Here is a 22,578-nt window from a genome sequence, read left to right as displayed (position 1 = left end):
ACGATCCCCAGCTGCGCATGCGTGATGCGGTCAGAGCGGCGCACATGCGAGTGCTGATCTCCGTCCACCCTGCCCCCTGCCATCCTGCGTTGCCGACCCGTAAACAGACAACTTCCAAGCTTTCGTTCAGGAAGGCGAGTCTTGTCCAGATCTGCGGTGACTGTCTCAGCTTTTCATCCTAAACTAGTGAAGCTGCTGCACGTAAGTTAGCCTCCTGCTAACTCTCTGATCCATAGCTTTCAATCAGTAACTCCCCCTCCCCTTTGGATATGTTAGTGGTGTTACTCCTCATCTTCTTGCAGTCACTCTTGTGCTGTTGCTAACTGCTAAATTTGTAGTTACCGTGAAAATGTGGCGTGTGTGTGGGATACAGACTGCAATTTTCTGCATAAAGCTCCTGATTTATGCTCCCAGTTTTTGAATCATGACTGAGAGAGGAAGAACTGAAGTGAAAGAGTAAATCTCTTGTTAAAGACGTTTTCCCTCTAAAAGCAACTAAAGGAATCAAAATACACATGATGATGTGCACGAGAGAAGAAGACATTTTAGAAACAAACTGATGCTGCAGATAAAAAAAAAAAAAATCTTATTCAAAGCTAGAAAATCTGACTCAGTTCTGTTTTTTTTTTTGCCTTCACTCAATGCTGGCGGTTCATCATAAACCATCGCAAACATCTTGTTCTTTCCACTGAACGTAGTGGTTTATATATCAGTTTTTTGTTGTTGTCTTGCTAAAGAATGAATTTGAGTAAATCAGTCAAAGCACCTAAAGCAGAACAGAGGAGAGTCCTGATCTGAGCTCAGGACTGTCAGGACTGCCAGATTATTGAGGTTCTGTATCAGGGGTCGCCTTTTGTCAACATTTTATCTGTAGAAACCAGAGTTCTCCTCATCACCATGTTGTCTTTAACTGTGCTGCTGAGCTGGTCTTGAGTTGAGGAGGCAAACTTTGCGATTTATCAGTTTCACTTCAAAGTTTAGCTTAAAATTAATATTTAAAAAAAAAGTAGATTTCTTATTCAGAAATGATCTGTGCTTTATTTATTGTCTAACTTGTTTTGAAGTAGTTTATCAGTCTCTAATCTAAGGTTTAAAATGCATCGTGGAAAGTACATAAATTTAATTTGAAAAGTGGACTTTTCACATTTATGTATACATGATTGTGATGTCTCTTTAATGATTTAACACGCCACAGCTTCATTTGAAATATGATTTGATTAAAACTATATAAGAAGTGACGTGAATACCCAAACTATTATAATAGTTATATTTACCCAATAGTTTGGGTAACTACTGACAAAAAAAAAGCTTTGAATAAAAATATGTTTCGGTTTCCAGAATTTCATGAATTTCGGGGTAAAAAAATCTGAATAAAATTTGTGGATTATTCAGATGTTTAGTTTAGTACATCAGTTATCAGCTACATTAACTCTGAAGAATTTTCAATTTACATGAGTCACAGCAACATTTACTTTCCCTTTGGGATTAATAAAGTATTTTTGAATTAAATTTGAATTGAATTTGAACCTTGATTTGTCACAGATAATCTTAGATCGACCAAGTCTGGTTTGGTGACCAAGCAAAGAATTGACATTTGGGTTTTTTTATTTTGCGTTTTTACAAATAAAGTCAAATTAAAAGCGATCGCTAGTTGAACTTTGAAGAATCTGTATTGTGCATAAATGTCTCGTAGAGCAGGAATGATACAAGACGCTAACTTGAACATTGAGTTTTCAGCATTTTTGGAACATGCAGAAAATAATCTAAACATAAACTAGGTGTTTTTTCTTTTTATTTCTTTTTCTAAACTTGCTTCAAAAGTGGAATGTTTATCAGGAGCGAGCCTTGTAAACTGGATTTCTTTCTCCTCCTCAGAAAAATGGCCGTCCTGAGGTTCTACAGCAGTGAAGCTCTGATTGGACGAGCCTTGCAGAGAGCAGCGAAGCTCTTCCCTCACCTGTCCATCACGACCGAGCTGTGCTACAACGTGGAACTGACAGGTGAGATCGCGCCGATGAACTCGCTCTAGAAACGGCAGCCTTCCACCACGTCCTAAATGCTCTTCCTGATCTCCGCTGCAGGCTGCGAGCGTCTGGATGCGGAGCAGAAGGAGGTTCTCCTCTGGTTGTTTCGTCCTCCTCTGCAGGCAGAGCCGCTGTCTGACCAACCAAGGCTCACAGAGGGAAGCGGGGACAAACTAGTGGAGATCGGACCGAGGTGCTGCTTATGATTTCTGCACACTGGAGTCTGGCATTTGATTAGCTTTAGTATAACAGTATACAGCGTCCTTAAGGGTGGCGCAAAAAGAGAGGGGTCTCCTTAACTATTCCTCTTTGCATAACTGGTCTACATCCTCCAGAGGCCTGGTTTCTACGTCTGAGTGAAGTAGCCATGAAGGAAAGTTGATTTGGCCGTATATTCAAGACCATTATTCTGTGAAGTGACCCAGTAAAGGTCCAGTTTTCAAAGCGCTTATGCATCTTAACGAGGTCCTCACTATTTTTTGGAAGAGAAACGAGTCCACATAATCACTGATTCTCCACTGGATTTGCTCAGAGGTGTATGTTGTCTAATTTTTCCACTGTCAGATTGCGCAGCTGCAACAAAAGCTAAATTTATCTTAGGGCCTTCTCTCTACCTGGGGTGCTAATTAGCAAAGCCAGCATAATTTTTATAACTGGAACCTTGGTGAACTGGTGAAAAGGTATTCATTTATTCATGTAATGAGGCTGGGAGGTTAACAAGACCAAGATGAATATTCATCCGTTCCTATTAATAAATATTCATCAGAATATAGGCCACTGGTTGGACATGCCTGACACTTTGAACCTCAGTTTGTATTAAGTATATTCTAATGTGGTGTGCTTTAGAGGAATGAAATGAAAATTTGTCAAAATGTTTAAAGTGGAAATGGACCAATCAGGTGTTTTCCTGGCCAATATGGGTCGGCTAATAGGTCTGAACTTCTGAATTTTTCACAGATTATATGTTTTGTAAGTGTTAACACATAAAAGATAAAAAAAAGTGCTGCAGGTTCTTTCCTAAATATTTTAGCTTTGAATTCAACCAGAATTTCTAAGAACATTAACATCAAGGTTGTCTGATGTCTATCTTTTATTTATTATTCTTTTATTATGATACGGTTTTGGTCGAATAAGTAAAACTGGGCTGATATTAACAAGCAATGATTATTTCCATGGTGGCATTTGTGCTTCTTAGTACTGATATTGAAATGTCAAATATTGGTCATTATCGGTTATTGACCATAACACCCTTAGTAATGCGGCCCATATTTTCATATATTTGCATCCCTAGAACATGGGCATCATTCTGAGTTGTGCATCAGCATTTTTGTCTGTGTGTTTTTAGGCTGAACTTTTCTACCGCCTGGTCAACAAACGCCGTGTCCATCTGCCAGAGCGCTGGCCTCGCCAACATCACGCGAGTGGAGCAGTCCCGCAGGTTTCTGATCAAGGTCGCCGACGATGACATGGGAAGGTCACGATTCGATTTTGTTCCTATTTATTTCTCTGAGGTGACCCGTCCATCTCCTCACCAGGCCGAGAACGGACGGAGTATGAGCGAGCTCGGCGCAGACATAAAGGAGCTGGTCGGGTGTCTCCATGACAGCATGACAGAGTGCGTCTATCAACATCCCATCACCTCCTTTGCCGTGGAAACCACGCCGCAGCCGGTGTTTGAGGTGGACATCCTGGGGAAGGGCCGCGCCGCCTTGGAGACGGCGAACCGCGAGCTGGGTGAGGCTTTTTGGAAACGCTGCTCTGCTTTTACCTCTACACACACACACACACACACACCGAGTCTCTGGTGTTTACAACCTGGTGTGATCTCTCTCTCTCCTACTCTCTCTCTCTCATCTCTTTCTTCATGCCCTCTTTCCAGTCTTGCAGTTGTCCGTAAGTACTCTGTGCGCTGAAGGAGGCCGTAACGTCACATGATGCATGACATTCCCACTTAGTTTAAGTCACAAGATGATGAAGCCGCTGCTGATTATCTGGCGTGTGCACGTGTCTTGTTTCTGTGTGCCTCACGATTGTAGTGAAACACTAAGCAGACCGTAGTGTTCGGTCTGAACATGCTTGATGTGGTGTGACTTGGGAGCTAAGCTGAAGATTTTGTGGTAAAACTAAAACATTCTGCGAAACGCATTCACTTCTCTTAAACGTTTAAACATTTTTGTCACAATACAGACATAAACTTTGTGTATTTTAGTGAGGTTTGAAGTGATAGGCCACCACTGAGGAGGGCATTGTGATGCGGTTCCATGTTCTCTAAATTTTGTCCACCTTCACTTTTGCACATGAATGTGTTTTTGCTATGAATTATGACAGCTGTATCATATTCGGTCACATTCATGGGATTAAAAGGCGTAAATCTTGTCAAGCCCATTTGGTAATTTTATTTTGCTTTGCTGTGGCGGAAAACATGGTTTAAATTGCTAGGATCATTTGATCAGATTACCAGTCATCAGATGCATCAGAGCCAGACTGTGTTGGGTTTCTCCTCTCTTGGAGCCGTGTCGGTGTGTGTTGGTGTGTGTGCTGTTTATCTCTTTTCTCTGTCTAAATCGGTTTATGCTGCCTGTGTTTGCCTTGGTGTTTACGCTGCTGTCTGTGTGCATGCTGCAGGTCTGGCCTTTGACTCCTGGGACCTGGACTACTACACATCCATGTTCCAGAGGATCAACAGGAATCCCACCAGCGTGGAGTGTTTTGACCTGGCTCAGTCCAACAGGTGGGGTGGAGGAATCCCCCCCTGAGCATCTTCCTTGTTTTTGTTTTTGACTCGGTTCCTGTGTGTGTCCCTCTGCGTCCCAGCGAGCACAGCCGCCACTGGTTCTTCCGCGGGCGGATGGTGATCGACGGGCAGGAGCAGCAGGCGACCCTCTTCAGCCTCATCATGGACACCCAGCGGCACAGCAACCAGAACAACGTCATCAAGTTCTGCGACAACAGCAGGTGGCGTTGGGAGACGCTCGTGGGTTCATGGGTTCGTGGGCTCGTGGGCTCGTGGTCCCAGCCCCGCCCACTCTGTGAAACATTTCATTTCTCTGTTCAGTGGCATCAGAGGCGGGGAGCTGCGGTGCATTTACCCAGCAGACCCCTCGGAAGCGAGCCCGTACGAGACGCGGCGCTCGTTGAGACACGTTATCTTCACCGCCGAGACGCACAACTTCCCAACCGGTCGGCGCCCACTTCTCCAATCCAGTCACAAGTACCGGTGTGGCTCTTATCCAAAATAACGATGCTTAGTGAACTCTGAACCTTGCAGGTGTTGCGCCGTTCAGCGGCGCCACCACGGGGACCGGAGGTCGCATCAGAGATGTCCAGAGCGCCGGACGAGGGGGGCACGTCGTCGCTGGGACTGCGGGATATTGCTTCGGAAACCTGCACATCCCAGGTAGCTCATTACGCCGTAGGAATCAGCTGCTCTAATGGTGGCAGGAAATAAACTTTTCTTTATTGTGAACTTTATTTTTTTGAGCATTTTAAAAGCCTTAAAGGAAAGAAAAACTTTCATAAAGTACAGATGGATTTCAATATATTAGAATATCATCAAAACGTTTATTTCAATAATTCATTAAGTGAAACATTTATAGATTCCTTACAGTCAGTGATATAGTACATGATTATTTTGTAATAAATGTTGATAATTATATCTTATTCTTAATTTAAAAACCCACCATAAAAGAAAGGATGTTTATTGTAATGTAATGTCCTGGACAATCATGAGGAGGATTGTTGACTTGTTACTTGACCAGCAGATAGTTATTGACATTCTGCACAAGGAGGATAAGTCACAAAACATTATCTCTGACAGATAAACTAAGAGGAAGTTGAGTGGAAGGAAAAAGTGTGGTACTGAGCGATTCACAAGGCATGGACTCCAACATCAAGAGCCGCTGTATATGGTCATACGTTTAGTTGGTGGTAGCAGTTAGTTTTTTGAGAAATTTAATTTTGTATTTTCATTTGCTGGAAACTATAACCATTAATATTCTCAGAAATAGTCAAATTTTAATATCCTGTGTGCAATAAGTGAATGTAAGTTAAACTTTTCGACTTGAATTGCTGAAATAAGCGAATACTTAGGTTTTATCTTATTTTTCTGAGATTCACCCTTAATTCCAAAACAAAGGCCAATGAGAGACTGAAGTTGGTCAATAAGGGATGTAAATCATTTCTAAAGCATAGAGTTTAAACCGGAAGTTTACACACACCGACTAAAAACACTCAACTTTTTTTTGTCTCACTATCCGGAGTTAAATTAGACCAGACTGCTCTTGTTTTAGTTTAGTTAGAATTACCAAAATAATTTATCTTTCCTAAATGTCAGAATAATGGCTTTGCAGGTTTACAAACCTAAGTCAGGGTGAAATATTCATCCTGGAGAGGAAAAGTTCTCCAGTCAAGCTTTCCAAACTAGACATACGTTAGGGATGCACAATATATCGCGAGTATATCATCATTATAATATCACTGTGTACAATATTCATATCGCAAAGGATTGTTTGGAGTGCAATAATTGTTGGCTAATGCATGTTATGAAGTTGAATTTCTTATGCTAATGTAATATTTAGCCAGGTGGACAGAGTCTCGCAGCAGCAGATTTTCACACTGGATACTAATGATGACCAAAATGCTAAAAGTCATAAAGTCGTAGAAGCACAGATGAGGAGTAGAGAAAAGAAGAAAATATTGACTAAAGAGACTGAACATATTTGTTCAGTCTCTTTTCTAATTTTCCACTTTTTCCCCAAATTCTGTATGTTTTGTGTGGTCTGATGTTGTGCTAGATTTGCTGGTGTTCCCACCTGCAAGAGCATTTTATAGGGCATATATAGGAACAATAGTAAATTATAGTAATTTAGGAAGACTAGTCTTAAAATAATTCAGAAAATCATTTCAGTTTCATTACTATACTCTCTGCCCTCACCTGCAGGGTATAGTCTCCCTTGGGAGCAGGAAGGTGAGGGCTGGGAGTATCCATCCAGCTTTGCCCCTCCACTGCAGGTTGCCATCGAAGCCAGCGACGGAGCTTCAGACTACGGCAACAAGTTTGGAGAACCTGTCCTCTCAGGTGAGAGAAGACGGTTTGTTCTTTAAGTTCGAGTTAATTCACACAACTCAGGTTATAAACAGCGTAAAACTAACATGTTTAGTATAACCACCATTGTTGAAAATTACATTTACTTTTTAAAGGTTCTACTTATTAGAGTAAAAATAACTCCAATCGATTAACTGATAACTTCCGCTAGGACCTTCTTTCGGTGTCGTAGTTTGGCCTCCGTCCAGCAGAAGGCACTATTTTTTTTTGATTCAGCATGTAATGAAAAATTTGTTTTGAAAGATGGCTGACTCTCTTGATTCTAGAGAAAACTGTGTTTTTTTTTCTTTTAAACGGCTGCTTATCAATTGTTAGTTGATCAATAAGATCCGTCAACTTTAGATTACTTCATTAATCAATATCTTGCACTGTTATCTGCAATAATATTTAATGTTGGTACTGAGGATGTTGGGACTCCCCATACAAACATTTCAGGAGGTACTTAATGAACTTACATTTCAGTAACATGTTTGGTTACTATTATCTTCTTCTAGGTTTTGCCCGTTCCTTTGGCATGCGGTTGGCTAACGGAGAGCGGCGGGAATGGATTAAGCCCATCATGTTCAGCGGTGGTCTTGGATCGATCGAGGACGGCTACGTGAAGAAAGAAGAGGCAGAAGCTGGTAATGTTTGACTGTCTGCGTGAACTCAAGTAATCAATTCTGCAGCTATATTTACACGCGCATCGATCAGTGAGTCATTTCGTCTCCTCTACGGCTGTTTGCAATCAGGGATGGAGGTGGTGAAGATCGGCGGGCCGGTGTATCGGATCGGCGTGGGAGGAGGAGCGGCCTCTTCTGTTCAAGTGTGAACCCCAGAAAGGCTGGCAGCGTGCTTCCGTGACGCTAATGAGTTTTGCAACAAGGAAACTATATTCCTACTGCAGGTGCAAGGAGACAACTGCAGCGAGAGGGACCTGGGAGCGGTCCAGAGGGGAGACGCCGAGATGGAGCAGAAGATGAACCGCGCTCTCAGGGCATGCCTGGAAAGAAGCAACGGCAACCCCATCTGCAGCATCCACGATCAGGGTGCAGGAGGAAATGGTACGAGCTTCGTGGAGTTTGAAAGCATTTTAAACTTAGGAATGGGAGGCCGAGCGCTGACGCATGTTCTCGTCTTAAGGTAATGTTCTGAAGGAGCTCAGCGAGCCAGCGGGGGCTGTGATCTACTGCGGTAAATTCAAGGTAATTCACACAAACGTCTCAACTTTTGCTCAAGTTTGCACATGAATGCAATTATTTTGCTCCAAGAAATTGGCCGGAAACTGGCCTTCAGGTCCGTCCGGTCGGAAACTCACAAGGTGGGTCGGTGAACACGCAGTGCCAAAGCTCTGGCAGGTCGTGGTGACAACAAACCTCTTTAGTGTACATGCTGTTACTGAAGGAATGCCTAGAGGTAGCCATTTTCAATATCAGTGAGATGCTTGAAATAAAACTAGAGGAAGGAAAGAAATGAAGCCTTTTCAGTGCTAACATTTTGTGGTTTATCTAGCCTGCAGGAAAGATCAAGACTTTAAGTAGATAACAGGAAGGCTCAGTGGAATACGATTTGCTTACTTTCATTCAACTGAGTTTTTAACAACTCTGTCCTGAAACATTCTGGATTTAATGAGCCTTTCAGAAATGTCAGAGTTAAAGAAAGTATCGACATTCTCAAAGAATACACACAGTATTCAGTAAGGCTAGCTGTGCTAATTGCTATTGTAAGGTGCTAAAGACAGTGTAAGCTGTTGGGCCTCTGCTACTAATGTGTAAGTACTACAAAGGATTGATAGTGACAGGAAGACCAGAAAAAAAGTTAAAAAAAATCTTTCTACATTATATTTCTTAAATCTCAATAAGAAATATCAAAATTATCATAACTATGGAGAGTGAAGAGTGCCAAATTCTAAATAATTAATGAATAAATTAATAAAATGTGTAATGAAATATAAAATATAAACGGCATAAATATAAAATTATTTTCATGAGCCTCAATTAAATGTAATGATTTCAGTTTTAAAAATGAAATTATTTTCTTAAGTTATTTATTTATTGTAGTCAGGCGCTGTTCATTCTCAACACAAAACCACATCACAGTGCTGTACACGATGCGATACAGAGTCACAAGATGCAGGGAAAAGGTTATCCTTTGCAACTTTTCTCTTTAAGTGTAATTAGTTTTATCTTGGTTTAAACGCATCAGTCCCTCTATTTTTCTGTGTGTGTGTGTGTGTGTGTGTGTGTGTGTGTGTGTGTGTGTGCAGAAAGGCGACCCCACGCTGAGTGTTTTGGAGCTGTGGGGGGCCGAGTATCAGGAGAGCAATGCTCTGCTGCTGCGCCCGTCAGACAAGTCGTACTTGGAGAGAGTTTGTCAGCGGGAAAAGTGTCCTGTTGACTTTGTGGGACTCATCACAGGAGACGGAAAGGCATGCTTCATAAATTTTTGTCCACTGCGGCATTAAAACTTAGCGGAAAATTGTACCGGGACGGCACCAGTTTGTTTATCTTAATGTGTGTGTGTTATTTATATACACAGATCGTGCTGGTGAATGACGAGGGAAGCGACGGCGATCGGGCAGACGGGGTCCGCCATCCTGTTGACCTGCAGCTGGAGTGGGTTCTGGGCAAAATGCCGCAGAAAGAGTTTCAGATGGAGCGTCTGGCCCCCACCCTTCGGCCCCTGAGTCTTCCTGCTGAGCTGACGGTCAGAGACGCACTGCAGCGGGTTTTACGTTTGCCTGCTGTGGCGTCTAAACGCTACCTGACCAATAAGGTGGTGTCTTTTGCCAAAATAGTTTTTGTTGTTGTTGGGTTTTTTTTTTGTTCCAGCATTTTGTGACTCTATCCCCACTTTGCTACCTCCCTCCTTTAGGTGGATCGCTCTGTGACTGGACTGGTTGCCCAGCAACAGTGCGTCGGCCCCCTTCACACCCCTCTGGCTGACGTTGCGGTCGTGGCTATGTCGCCGTTCGGCCTGCAGGGGGCGGCCACGGCCATCGGGGAGCAGCCGGTCAAAGGCCTGGTTTGTCCAGCAGCGGGGGCCCGGATGGCTGTCGGAGAGGCTCTCACCAACCTGCTGTTTGCCAGAGTCACGGCTCTGAAGGTGAGATCACCAAAATACCAGCAAACATGTTGTCGAGCTGAAAGAAATCGCAAACCCCTTTGAATCCCAACTGATACGACGACTTTGTCGGTCACTTCCTGCTCGGTTTCTGAGATATTTCAAGTTTCCGTGTCACATTTCAGGATGTGAAGTGCAGTGGGAACTGGATGTGGGCCGCCAAGCTGCCCGGTGAGGGGGCGTGTCTGTGGGAGGCCTGCAAGGCTATGTGTGAGGTCATGGGTCAGCTGGGAGTGGCCATCGATGGGGGCAAGGACTCTCTGAGCATGGCGGCCAGAGTGGGGACAGAGACGGTCAAAGCGCCAGGTACTCTCACTTCAGTGCAAGAAGATCCTCATCTGGTTTATGGAAGCACATGGCAGTCGCACTGTACGAACTTTTGAGCAGCAGTCCTCCTTTACGTTATTCACCATTATTTATGCACCACAGAATTGGCAACGAGAATTTTCTTACAGATTTTATAAGGACAGGATCACAAGAAGAAAAAGATTGAACCTAAAGCTTCGCACACAAATAAAATCTCTGTAGCAGTCTGGTTTTTGATCTCTTATTTTCCAAAAGTAAATATAAAACTCATGTTTTAAGAGTGAGGAGTAGCAAATGAATTCAACAGTCCAGTGCAATATTGTGCACCCAGATGAAAATAAACTCTGTAAAAGACACAAAATCGGTGTGTCTTTACACAGTATTTTTGTCTAGGTTTTATAGCAAATATCTTAATTTTGTCTTACATCAAGTGCATTATCTTCCAAGTAACTCTTCAGCAAGATATAGGTGCTTGTTTTAAGTCAGTAATTTCTTTACTGATGAAAAAGTACTAGTTCCACCAGCACATTTATTTCACTTAAAACACAGGAATATGTCTCATTATCAATGTAAAGTCTGCCAGTGAAGCCAGAACTTTTAAAAAATCATAATTAGTATTACATTGGCCGACTTCCTGAGAAATCCTTGGCTCATTCACTGCTGTCTGAAAGGTGTTTCTGTTTCAGATGCTAAAAGTCAGATTTTTCTTTGTATCAACCGTCCTTTTGTATATATGTGCAAGTTTTTTATTTCCTCTTTGAGTCATCCATAGCAGTCAACCGTGGACAGTCTATTCTATTTTTAAGCAGTCAGCCCTTCTACCCTTTAAAGTAAATGAAATGTAACCTGAAATCAATATATCACTTGAAATTATGTGCTGCTGAACAATATTTTGCTCCGTCATGAACTAATAACACTGCGTCTGCTCAGCCTCATGGCCAGAATTAAATGTGTCCCAAAAAAAAACAGCCAGGAAAATGCCTGTACAGTCCTGTCTCTGTTGTGTGCATGTTTCATTCTGTGTTTTTGTCTGTGTACTCATAATATATGAGTTTCTGAATTCAACGGGATTTAATCTGTTCCAGGCGCTCTGGTTATTTCTGCATATGCCGTTTGCCCCGACATCACAGCCACAGTGACGCCGGATCTCGAGGATCCAGATGGAAAAGGTGCGATATGCCGACAGAAAGAAAGGACGAATCCATCACTCTGATTGGTTGAAAGCAGGATTTTGACCTGAATTGACCAAAAGCCACTCTTTCCACACCGTCACAGTGTTGTTTGTTTTTTTACCCCTCTAGGCGTGTTGTTGTGGGTCCCAGTCAGTCCAGGCCACCACCGTCTCGGCGGCTCTGCCCTAGCTCAGTGCTACAGCCAGCTGGGGGACGTTTGTCCTGACCTGGACCAGCCTGAATTCCTGATTGCCTGCTTCACCACCACCCAGAAGCTCATAGAGGGTCAGTCTGCCAACACATTCAAACTTTCAAATACCCAGATGAGCACATGCAAGTGTTTGCTTTGGTTAAGTCTGCCTAAGGTTTTTTTTCCCAACCCCAACTCTTCCTTCATTAGCTATAACCGTATCTTGACCAAACTGCCCCCTGCTGGTTTGGTTGTTTATTTCACCATATAAAAAGCTGCCATTAATTTCCATCAGTGATTTATAGAAGCCAGAGTATCAGCATTGTTTTATTATTACAAAGCTGAAGTTTTTTTCCCCCTCTGCTCAGATCGTCTGCTCAGCGCAGGACATGACATCAGCGATGGAGGCCTCATTTCCTGCCTGCTGGAGATGGCTTTCGCTGGGAACCGTGGGTTTGACGTTGAGCTCCCTTCAGACGGATCCGGAGGTGAATGAATGGATTTGTTCTGGTTCTCTGTCATAAAACATTCAGCCTCTTCAGGTCCTTATGCTGCTGCGACCTTTCACAGGCATTCATCTGCTTACAATTTTACAACAGGATCCATAGAAACGAATCGATAAGCGTCTAAATTATTTTAACACCATTTGCTATTTGGAGGCAAAGTGTTGCTGCTTCTGCTTTGCTGTTCAGCTGAAATCCAGAATTTCCTTATGGATTCTAAGCAGATCAACAATGCATCCATCAAAACAGTGAGAAATCTCTCAATTTCTACACAGGCATTAGAGGTATTAGTTTTAAAAACTTGAATTAAATGCCACCGACTTCCTCACAGATACTAATGTAAGAAAATCAGATCAGGTTTTATAAGAAGTACAAATATGATTCTTGCTTTTTCCTTTCGGATGCTGCAACGTTTCGGATGCAAAGAAACTAAAATCTACATGTCTGTGTTTGTATAACTTTTTACTACTCAAATATTATAATTCCTAAACTACTTTTTAAGGGAATTATTGAGTTTTATTCAAATTAATTCATTTCAATATCAGGTTCAATTTTGAGGCTTTTATTTTTGTTCAGACTTGAGCAAATTTGAGGTTTAAAACAGATATTTTATATAATATTTCTGCTTAGATTTAAACTATTTCAGCAGCTTTTTCATTAAGTTGTATCCATTCAATTATTTTTAAAATACAACCTATATTGCAGATTCTTAAAAAAGTATTTAAAATTAAGACCTTTAAATATGTTTGCCTTAAATGCATTAACCACAGGCCCTAAATTTTGATTAAACCTGCAGAGACCCTGTGTAGGGATTTCTGCTCCAGCCTGCTCACAGTATTCACTCTCCTTCCTCTCCTTTATTTCGTAAACTGTGGCGTTCCCTGTTTCCTGTGCAGTGATGGAGCTGCTGTTCAGCGAGGAGCTGGGTTTGGTTCTGGAGGTTTCTCAGACCGATCTAGAAGCCGTTTGTCAGAGATACAGGGATGGAGGCCTGCGGTGCCATCGCATCGGCAGAACCTGCGGCTTCGGACCAGAAGCTACGGTGAGACATCTGCAGTCCATGCCGAGACCCTCTTCTTTTCACGCTGATTGATTCTCTTCCCCCCGTCGGCTCCCAGGTCAGGGTCCGGGTGGACGAACAGGAGGTTCTGTCCGAGTCGCTGCCCGTCCTCAGGGCCGTTTGGGAGGCAACAAGCTTCCAACTGGAGCGCCTCCAAGCCGACGAGCAATGTGTGAAGCAGGAGGAGGAAGGGCTTTCCAAGAGGACGCAACCTTACTTTAATCTGACCTTTGACCCCTCCGAAATTCCCAGCATACGACAGCTCGGTAAGATCAATATTATATTATATGTAAGATTGTATTGGTGTTATAAAATATTCTCTTGCAAAATATTTACATTTGTCTAACTTTTGACATTGTGTCATGTTGTGATCATAAATTGCAATGTTTTCTTTTTTTTTTTGAGATTTTCTTTGATAGACCAACAGAATATAGTCTATAACGGTCGTATGGAAGAAAAAACCCTGTACTGCAAAAACACAAAGTCTTACCAAGTCTTATTTCACAGCTTTTTACAAATAAAAATCAAATGTTTTGTATTGATTTAGTATTCTATATCCATCAAAACCACATTAAAATTAGTGCTCCTAACTTTAGAAAATATTGAGAAGTTGAAGGGGTAAAAGGATATGTTTGTAAGTTTTTATATTTTATGGTAAATTAATCCCAAAATTAACTTTACTGAGTCAGTAATTTCTGCTTTTCTCCCTTCAGCTGCAGGTTTGCCGCGTGTCGCTGTGATCAGAGAGGAGGGCAGCAACGGAGACAGAGAGATGTCCGTGTCTCTGTTCATGGCGGGCTTTGAGGTCAATAACAAACACCTCTCAATCAGAGCTGAGCATGTGCACGAGTGTTCACCTCCTGGTTTAAATGTAACCCTGGCTGTGCAGGTTTGGGATGTCACCATGCAGGACCTCTGCTCCGGATCCTTAACCCTCAAACCTTTCAAGGCGGTCGTGTTCGTCGGAGGATTCAGCTACGCAGACGTCCTGGGATCAGCCAAAGGTGAACCATGAAGCACTGCTTCATGACAGGATGCCTTCAGGTGCAGGGTTCCTTCTCGTCACAATTTCTTTCTTTTCTTCAGGCTGGGCTGCCACTGTGGCCTACAACCCCAAGGCTAAAGCTGAATTTGAGCGTTTCCAGCGGAGGGAAGACACCTTGAGTCTGGGAGTGTGCAATGGCTGCCAGCTGCTCGCCCTGCTGGGCTGGGTGGGAGGGGGAGAGGAAGGAGCAGGTGAGATCAGATCAGAACACTACATAACATTAATTAACAAAGAATATTTACACTGTCTTGGATCCAAATGTAGGAGCTCAGAAATGTCTTATTCAGTGACAGAAAAAAATATCAGACTATTTTAGGGCTAAGACTAGCGATTGTTTCAGCTCTTAGGTTTTTGAGAAAATAGCCGCTTATCAGTTAATTGTTAGTTGACTGATAAGATCAACCATCTTTAGATTCTCATTAATCGATAACTTGCATGCCGATTAGCCTGCTTAGAAATCTTATCACTTTACTTCTTTCTCCCATTTTGTTTTTGTCAAAATATATTATTTTTGGTTAGACTCTGAAGTGGTGCTGACCCACAATCGGTCCGGGCGGTTTGAGTCGCGTTTTGTCAGCGTTGGGATCCAGAAGTCGCCATCCATCTGGCTGAGAGGCATGGAGGGCTCTGCGCTAGGAGTATGGGTCGCTCACGGAGAAGGTAAAACTCTGGACCACATCAGATCCTTTGGGTTCGTACAGCAGTTAAAATAAAAATCAGGATTTTACATATTTACTTCCTGAACAGCTCTTCTCACTGTTAGGTTAAGTCTGGGGGGGGAAGCAGTGATTCATTTGCCTGAGTCGCTTCAGAGAGCAGAGTCAGCAGCCATGTTTGATGTTTGTCCGCTCCACCCTACAGGTCTAATGCGATTCTGCAGCCCACGGGCCCAAGACCTGATCACCTCTTCTGGTCTCGCCCCTGTCCGTTACCTTGACGACCAGGGCTCCCCCACAGAGGAGTACCCTCTGAACCCTAACGGCTCCCCTCAGGGTATTGCAGGCCTGTGCTCCAAAGACGGAAGGCACCTGGCCATGATGCCCCACCCGGAGCGCTGCACCCTCGGCTGGCAGTGGCCCTGGGCCCCCAGGGACCTCAGGCCTGCGCTCTCACCCTCGCCCTGGATGCGCATGTTCAGGAACGCAGCCGCCTGGTGCAGCAACTTAGATTAATGTGATTCTAGTACTGGTCAAGTATTACAGGATTCAACTTTTCACTTTCTGCTACACGTCTCTGTGTTTTTATTGCACAGTTTTTGTTGTCAGAGACGGTTAAGAACTCAAATGTTTACATATTGAACCATCTTACACTAATTATGTTAATTATGTCCTTGAAGCATTTAAAAGTAATCTTCATAATGAATTTGTTTTTAAAAAAAAACGTTTTCTGGGACGCAAATAAAGATGAACGTTACAGTACAATAAATAATCTTTATTTTAACCATGAAAACAGTTTCATACAATGTCACATATATACAGGGAAAACATCACAGTATGGGCATGACGGCTGTCTGCATCCTGCTACATTTACAGGTTAAACTTTAAAGGATGAGATTTAAAAAGTCTTTACCAATATTGCAGCAACTAATTGATGCTTGTCAGCTCAGGAACGACAGCCAAGCCGCCACACTGCATTTGAACACATCACAATTACATAAGCTTTGTAAACACTCGACAAACAGGCCTGGAGTCCACAGTCTGAGGGGATCAGTGGCGTCCAACTCTTGTCAATATTCTCTCATCTGCTCATCCAACGAGGCAGAGAGCAGAAATCCAATAAAAGTCCATTTCAAACGTCTTACGGTCGAGCAGCATAAAACTACAACGAGCTCCCCATGACTCCCTGTGAGGTCGTTCTGTTCGGAGAGTGTCGTCCCCCGTCTGGTGCAATTTGCTGGTTGACGTTAATGACACAAAGGAGCAGCAGAATGACCACCACCAGGTCGTCCAGGACCCCCAGCAGTCCGCAGAGAGAGGGGTCCGTTTCCAGGGGGGTCGACGACGGCGCAGAGTCGACAGAGGGAGAGGAGGAGATGGACACCACAGTCCCCACGCAGCACAGGGCCACCCTGAAGAGGAAGAGCCAGACGAGACCTCCCATGGTGCCAAGGCAGTTACGAGCTAGTAGCTGCAGAAGAAGAGGCGCGTCGCAGAGGTAGTCCGTCACCTGGAGGGGACACAACAAAGGTCAAGTCAGACCGGAAGACATGCCGGAGGGTTTTGCACAGGAAACAAAAAGGCATAAGAGAGCCAATCTAAAGTTTAACCTGGTCCATGTGGTCTGTTCTGATCAGAAGAGATCAAAAAATATGTATATTTTTTTGCACAGACGTAAAAACTTAGAAAAATGGATGGAGCTAAATACAGGGAAATCAAGCTGAGTGAAGTTATCCCTCCACCTTCTTCAAACCAAACAAAAATGGTGTTGAACGTGTGTGTGGCAAAAATTTTCATTTGCCGCCATCATTTTAAAGATATTAATGAACGTTTCCAGAGGTCATCAAAGGTCCCCACATTCACAAAATAAAAAAAAAAGAGCTAGAAAAATTTTAGCTGCACAAACCAGTACAAACATGGCACTATCAATTAATACCAATTTTGTTTGCGAGGGGGCAATTTCATTCTGGTCCTGAATGCATCATCTCCTCATAGTTTTGACATCACACTGTGGGGGTGCTTTTCTAAAAAAATACTTTTTCAAAGGGACTGCAAGTTTATCTGGTTGTATTTAGTGTTTCACTAATCTGCCATGCTTCCATCCTCCAAGAAGCCCGTTTCTATTTCCTAACAGCGGTACGTGAAGCAGAGCCTTCTGGGAAATCAATTACCTTCTGCCTCTGCCATTGTCAAGTGTTAACGAGGTCCTCTTTCGTCTGCCTTTTTTTTTTTTTTTAAATGAAATAAAACCTTGAGGTTGCATAAGAGATGCTCCCATTACCGTGCCCATTGTATTCAAATATAATGAAATTTTGTAATTTTCGTCTCCATCTCGTCTGATATTGCATTCAGCGCTGTGTCTTTGTGCAAACACTGACCCTTCGCGGGGCTCCAGAATAGCGTTTGTTGTAGTCCGTGATTTCCCCGAGAACTTTCTTGGACTGTTGATCTGATCGGCTCTCCTTAAACAGGTTGCACAGCACGCTGACCTGAAAGAGTGACAGGCCGCTTTTTATTACAGGTCTGACACTCACCACGCGATTCGTTATTAACAGTAAATCTGTTATGTCAGTCTACCTTCTGTCTGCAGAGAGGACAGCTGACTGCGTCCAACCAGGAGCCATGTCTCCAGTAGGTGAGCAGACAGTTGGCTGCAGAAACAAACACAGCGTTTTAACACATTTGCCTCAAAACGTCAGTTGATTAAGCAAGATTTCAGTTTTTTAATATCTGTAAAGAGTCTAGGCCAGGGGTACCCAAAGTGGGATCTCGAGGGCCGGCATCCTGCACCTTTTAGTTCTCTCCCTGGTGGTAGTAACAACCTTTTCACCATGTCAGTGCTCTTCTTAGGCCTTCTAGCGAGCCGTCATTGGATCCAGGTGCGTTAAACCAGGGAGAAGACTAAAGCATGCAGGATGCCGGCCCTCGAGGACCGACTTTGGGCACCTCTGCTCTAGGCAGAGCGGTTGTAACTGAGATATGGGCGTTAACAGTGAACGTGGGGGAGAGCATGTGTTTTGTAATCAGATAGTGTCAAGGTTAAACAGGAGTGGGTTTATGTCATAAATGCTATCGCTATCCAGAGGCAAAGATTTCCAAATGTAGAAGCCAAAGGATTTCTTCCCCAGCAGGACACAAGAAACGTTGATAAAGTAGAGCCTGGCTGAAGTTTTAAAGCTCTCTGGTTGAAGTTCACTCAGAGATCCTATTTACTGCAGAAGAATAAATAGGACTTTCATTAAGTCCTATTTATGAAAAATATTTTTCCAGAATATTTTTTTCTTCACTTGAAGAAATATTCTTCACCAAGTGAAGAATATTTTTCTTCAGTTTGTTTTTCAAGTGAAGATAAACTCTGTGAACTTCTGAGCATCAATAAGGCACAATCAGGGCCCCTACAGCTGCTGTACACTGATTCTGAATCACTTGTTGACCAACGATATACTGTGCTTAGCTCAAGTATTCACACATGAACTGCTTTACCTTTACAACATCAAACTTTAATGCATTTCATTGGGAAATTTATGTGATAGACTATCAGAAAGTAGCGCATAACTATGAAGTGGAAAGAAAAAAAAAAACTTAATTTAAAAGAAATACTTTGTAGAGCAATCTTCTGGTACTTTGACCTGCATTTCTTCCACATTTCAGCATCTAGAGACTAAATTTTGCCCATTATTACTTGCAACATGGGTCAGAGTGATTTTGAATAGGTCATTCTAACTCATGAATATATTTTTGATTAAATCATTTTGGCTTTAGAGACATTGTCCTGCTGGAAAATTAACCTCAGCTCCAGAACAACAACTTCACAAATTGGTCTGTATCCCTACAGCATCACAGCCACCATTATATTTTCAGGACGATGTGCAGCGCTTGCTTCCAACCATATATGAAGATTTGCATGTGCATAAAGAATATTTAATTTTGGTTTTATCTTATGCAGATTTTTATTTCCAAACCATAACCCCCCCCACCCACACTTTCAGTTATGCACAACTTTGTGTTTGTCTGTCACTTAAAATTCCAATAAAATGCATTGAAGTTTGAAGTTATAATATGAGAAAACATTTAGCAACCTGAGTGGTAGAGATGGGTCACATTGTGTGTTTTTTGTGATCTCGTACCACAGAATAAATGGCCGCAGTTGGTCTGGACTGGGAATGTGGCCGTCTGCAGGCACACTGGGCAGTGGGAGTCTCTTGAGCTCATGGATGGACCAGACTGCGTTGATTCCTGAAGAGAGACACACGTAAGGAAATTACAAACAAACACACACACACACACACACACACAAAAAAAAACAACCCAAATGTATAAAAGCATATAGAAGATTATCAGAAAATCCTCTGAACTAGTGCAGTGGATTTTGTCTTGCATAAGCACATATGAGGAGCTGCCAGATTGTTACAGGCTTTGTTTGGCAACTACTCCCTGACGCCGATTACAACCCCTAATAAAAGTTGTGATCATTATAAGGTCAGACAATGGATGACATGATGATAATCACGTACTGAAGAACTCGCAGCTGTGGCTGTGGCTGTGTGTAACCGTGACACTCACCTTATGGCAGCTTGCGCACATTGTTAGCCTCTCGCTTGTGCAGGTCGAAGCTGTGGATGACGCCAGGTGATCCTGACCCACTAGATCTTCAGGCTGCAGATGGAGCAGTCTGCAATATGTGACATGACATGACGTGACATAAATGTGTCATAAACATGAGCTCATGTTTATGCCAGTGGTGAGATATTGACACATCACTACTGACTTGATCTTGATAAGAGTGATTAAGCTAGAATCCTCTCTGATTGTGGGTCACACATATTGATGCTCTGCAGTCTGACAGTTTACCTACAGTATTTAAAAGTTGCATTAATACATGTAAAATTAACATTAATAAATAATATTTAATTTGTATGAATTAATAAAATTAAACTGCTAACATTGGTACCCAAAATGTATTTTTACATCTTTCATTTGACAGTTTTAAGCATCACAAGTATGAAGTGCATCTACCATGAACAAGATAGACATTAAATAATAAACAGATCAGAAAAAAACACTAAAAATGTCCTAAATAAATCCCATAACTTTACATTTCTACACATACAAATTAATTCAGTCATTTTGGGAAGAGCAGTTATGAGTTTTTGTTCAAGAAAACATGAGGAAGTGCAACGTACCTGGACTGAGATGTGTGCAGCAAGGTCGCGGTTCTCGCAAAAGCAGACGTGTTTAGAAGGGAAAGGTACAATCTCTGTTTCCTAGCGGGAAGTGAAGTGCTGCCTGACAGCACTGCAGCAGATAATAAATCCCAGCTGCTCGTCAATGATTAACTGCACCCTCCAATATCAGACGGGGTCCTTTGGTTTAAAGGTAGCGCTGCTGGGGTCGGATCAATGAGACTTTAGAGGAGCTACAGCAAAGGAGGCGTTTAATTTAGTTTAAATTGGACTGTGGTTATTAGTGTTTATGATTTATGCAAGTAATGAACATGTGTCCCTTTTACTCTGGTCACCGATGGACAATCTGGATCATATGATCAGTCAGACAAGATTCCTCCCACGCTTTGTTTGGTTGAATTAGCCAATCATTTACTTTTCGTTTGCTCTGGCAAACCTTCTCCACACAATATTTCACTCACAACGAACTCCAACGTTATGAAATCCATGAAGCAGGCACCAGAAATTATGCTATTTACCAAAGAATTTAAACCAACGACATCGAAATGATCTTAAGTTGCTAACAGACCCATGCAGGCTTTTAAAAGTTAAAAGCATTAAAACGCCTGTCCAGATTGGACTCGAGGTCCAATTTTAATTTACAGGAAGTAAGAAAAAACAGGTTAAGAGAAAGTTGAGACATTTGCTTCAGATTCTTTAAATCTAGCTTTAGCTTGTATTCAGAAACTTGTACTCAGAAAAACCTTACACTGATCAGAGGACTTAAAACTAGACAGATCATTTTGAATTTTGGAATTGAAGTAAAATTTAGAGTCCCATGTTGAGGAAGTCATTGTTTAGCCTCTGTTTAAAGGCTTTGACATCTTCTGAATGCAAGGTCTCCATGAACCTTGTAAGGAAGGCTGTTTCCATGTTGCCACTGCAGAATGCAGGAAGCCCCCATCCACAGGCTTGATGAAGATACAGCAAGCAAGTGACGCAAATGTGGCATTTTATTCCTCAAGTAAAACTCCCACATTTCTGGTCTGTGAATGCATCAGCAGACTGGTTGTTTTTAGTGCGTTTATTGTTTTGTCACTTCTGGATTCAAAACTACAACCTCTTTCAAAGAACCTGTTGCACTTTTTTTTTCTATCAAATTCAATCGGTTTATTGTCATTTTACGGTAGAGCTACTTTTGCTTCCTCTGACAGTCCAAAATCATAATGGTTAGATTGTGTGTGTATGTGGGAGTGCGCGTGGGCGTGCGTGTGTGTGTGTGTGTGTGTGTCTGAATGGATGTTTATCCTCAGTATGTCTGTGATGGACTGGCAATAATCTGTCCATGGTGTACCCTGCCTCTTGCCCAGAGTACAGGAGATAGGAGCCATTCCCAATGGATGGATTGTCCGTACCAATCCATCTGGTCTAAAAGCAATATATATATTTTTTTACATTTTGACCATTTGTCATTTTCTGTAAATAAATTCTCAAGGTTTTTAAGTAGTGTTTGAAAAGGTGTGGGGGGAGGCATATTTATCATCTGAACTATCAGGAGGACACTTGTCTTTACATTATCTGAGATGTAAAGAGTTTAAAATTTTAAAATAAAACCAAAAGAAAATGCAAATTTTATTCAAACGAACACCATCTTTTGCAGTTGTCTCTAAATTTTGCCTGATTTATGATACAACATAATTTATCAAATCAAGCAAAGTCTAGAAACTTTGTATGCATGATTAACCTATGAAAGAAAATTTTATTTGGTGAAAATCACAGTCAGGAAGGGTAGAGTCTTTACTACTGTCGCTCGTAAAAGCCTGATCGGTGCGTACGTAATGTTCTCAGTTTGACTGAGCGGTCTCATTGCTGCTTTTAAAACTTTGATGAAGTCAGCTGTGCCAAATGAATACAAAAATTCAGAGCTTTTGATGTGTAACAGAGTAAAACCAAACCATAACGACTAAATGGTAGGACCGAACGAGTTAAATGCAGCTCAGCTTTCATTATGGAAAAAGACACCAACCAGTCTTGGATCTGACTGCTCAGACAAACGGAGATAAAGGATGAAAGGTCAGTGGAACAGTGGTCACTACAATCAGACTAACTTCACACTAGTTCTGTCATCATGGTGTAACCTGAAATTCAATAACAACCACAAAGTTTTCAACCCAAAAGGAGATGTGTCAACAGCAAACCAAGAAATAGAGAACTCCTAAATGGCGTCATATTAGTCAGAAAACTCGATTTTTGC

At 42.3% G+C, this 22,578-nt stretch overlaps 2 protein-coding genes across 3 annotated transcripts; one reads left to right on the top strand and one right to left on the bottom strand.

Annotated features, from left to right (window-relative positions):
• Nucleotides 1-23: 23 nt before the first annotated feature.
• pfas (phosphoribosylformylglycinamidine synthase) lies at nucleotides 24-15,946 on the top strand. 2 transcript variants are annotated; one of them, XM_005795683.2, is made up of 28 exons: nucleotides 24-201; nucleotides 1,876-2,000; nucleotides 2,082-2,217; nucleotides 3,370-3,475; nucleotides 3,560-3,758; nucleotides 4,650-4,755; nucleotides 4,839-4,979; nucleotides 5,080-5,204; nucleotides 5,293-5,421; nucleotides 6,964-7,101; nucleotides 7,623-7,751; nucleotides 7,860-7,933; nucleotides 8,015-8,171; nucleotides 8,251-8,312; nucleotides 9,374-9,535; nucleotides 9,646-9,882; nucleotides 9,982-10,212; nucleotides 10,356-10,536; nucleotides 11,622-11,705; nucleotides 11,838-11,993; nucleotides 12,267-12,386; nucleotides 13,298-13,443; nucleotides 13,520-13,727; nucleotides 14,175-14,266; nucleotides 14,351-14,465; nucleotides 14,548-14,697; nucleotides 15,026-15,166; nucleotides 15,368-15,946. In XM_005795683.2, the coding sequence occupies exons 2-28, from the start codon at nucleotides 1,880-1,882 to the stop codon at nucleotides 15,676-15,678; spliced, it is 3,957 nt and encodes a 1,318-aa protein (XP_005795740.1). In that variant the 5' UTR covers nucleotides 24-201; nucleotides 1,876-1,879; the 3' UTR covers nucleotides 15,679-15,946. The 2 variants fall into 2 exon arrangements, with proteins under 2 accessions (XP_005795740.1, XP_023195017.1); XM_023339249.1 differs by lacking the exons at nucleotides 24-201; nucleotides 1,876-2,000; nucleotides 2,082-2,217; nucleotides 3,370-3,475 and adding an exon at nucleotides 3,904-3,917 and having other exon boundaries at nucleotides 3,686-3,758.
• LOC102224039 (E3 ubiquitin-protein ligase RNF170-like) lies at nucleotides 15,917-21,715 on the bottom strand. The gene is made up of 7 exons (XM_005795684.3): nucleotides 21,679-21,715; nucleotides 20,346-20,457; nucleotides 19,726-19,834; nucleotides 19,290-19,398; nucleotides 17,740-17,813; nucleotides 17,541-17,651; nucleotides 15,917-16,672 (listed from the first exon to the last, which is right to left on the bottom strand). The coding sequence occupies exons 1-7, from the start codon at nucleotides 21,713-21,715 to the stop codon at nucleotides 16,325-16,327; spliced, it is 900 nt and encodes a 299-aa protein (XP_005795741.2). The 3' UTR covers nucleotides 15,917-16,324.
• Nucleotides 21,716-22,578: the final 863 nt, after the last annotated feature.

This window comes from Xiphophorus maculatus, chromosome 9, assembly GCF_002775205.1.
Source record: "Xiphophorus maculatus strain JP 163 A chromosome 9, X_maculatus-5.0-male, whole genome shotgun sequence".
In the NCBI taxonomy this organism is placed as follows: domain Eukaryota; kingdom Metazoa; phylum Chordata; class Actinopteri; order Cyprinodontiformes; family Poeciliidae; genus Xiphophorus; species Xiphophorus maculatus.
Note: the sequence above shows the minus strand (reverse complement) of the source record. Positions and strands in the feature narration are given on the sequence as shown.

Coding starts and splice junctions, on each gene's coding strand:
- LOC102224039 (XM_005795684.3), bottom strand. CDS start 21,715: ATGGCTCCTATCTCCTGTACTCTGGGCAAGAGGCAGG. Junction 19,835..20,345: donor CTGCACACATCTCAGTCCAG/GTACGTTGCACT, acceptor CACATATTGCAG/ACTGCTCCATCTGCAGCCTG. Junction 16,673..17,540: donor ATTCTGGAGCCCCGCGAAGG/GTCAGTGTTTGC, acceptor TGTCCCCTCCAG/GTGACGGACTACCTCTGCGA.
- pfas (XM_005795683.2), top strand. CDS start 1,880: ATGGCCGTCCTGAGGTTCTACAGCAGTGAAGCTCTGATTGGACGAGCC. Junction 8,172..8,250: donor TCAGGGTGCAGGAGGAAATG/GTACGAGCTTCG, acceptor TCTCGTCTTAAG/GTAATGTTCTGAAGGAGCTC. Junction 15,167..15,367: donor ATGGGTCGCTCACGGAGAAG/GTAAAACTCTGG, acceptor TCCACCCTACAG/GTCTAATGCGATTCTGCAGC.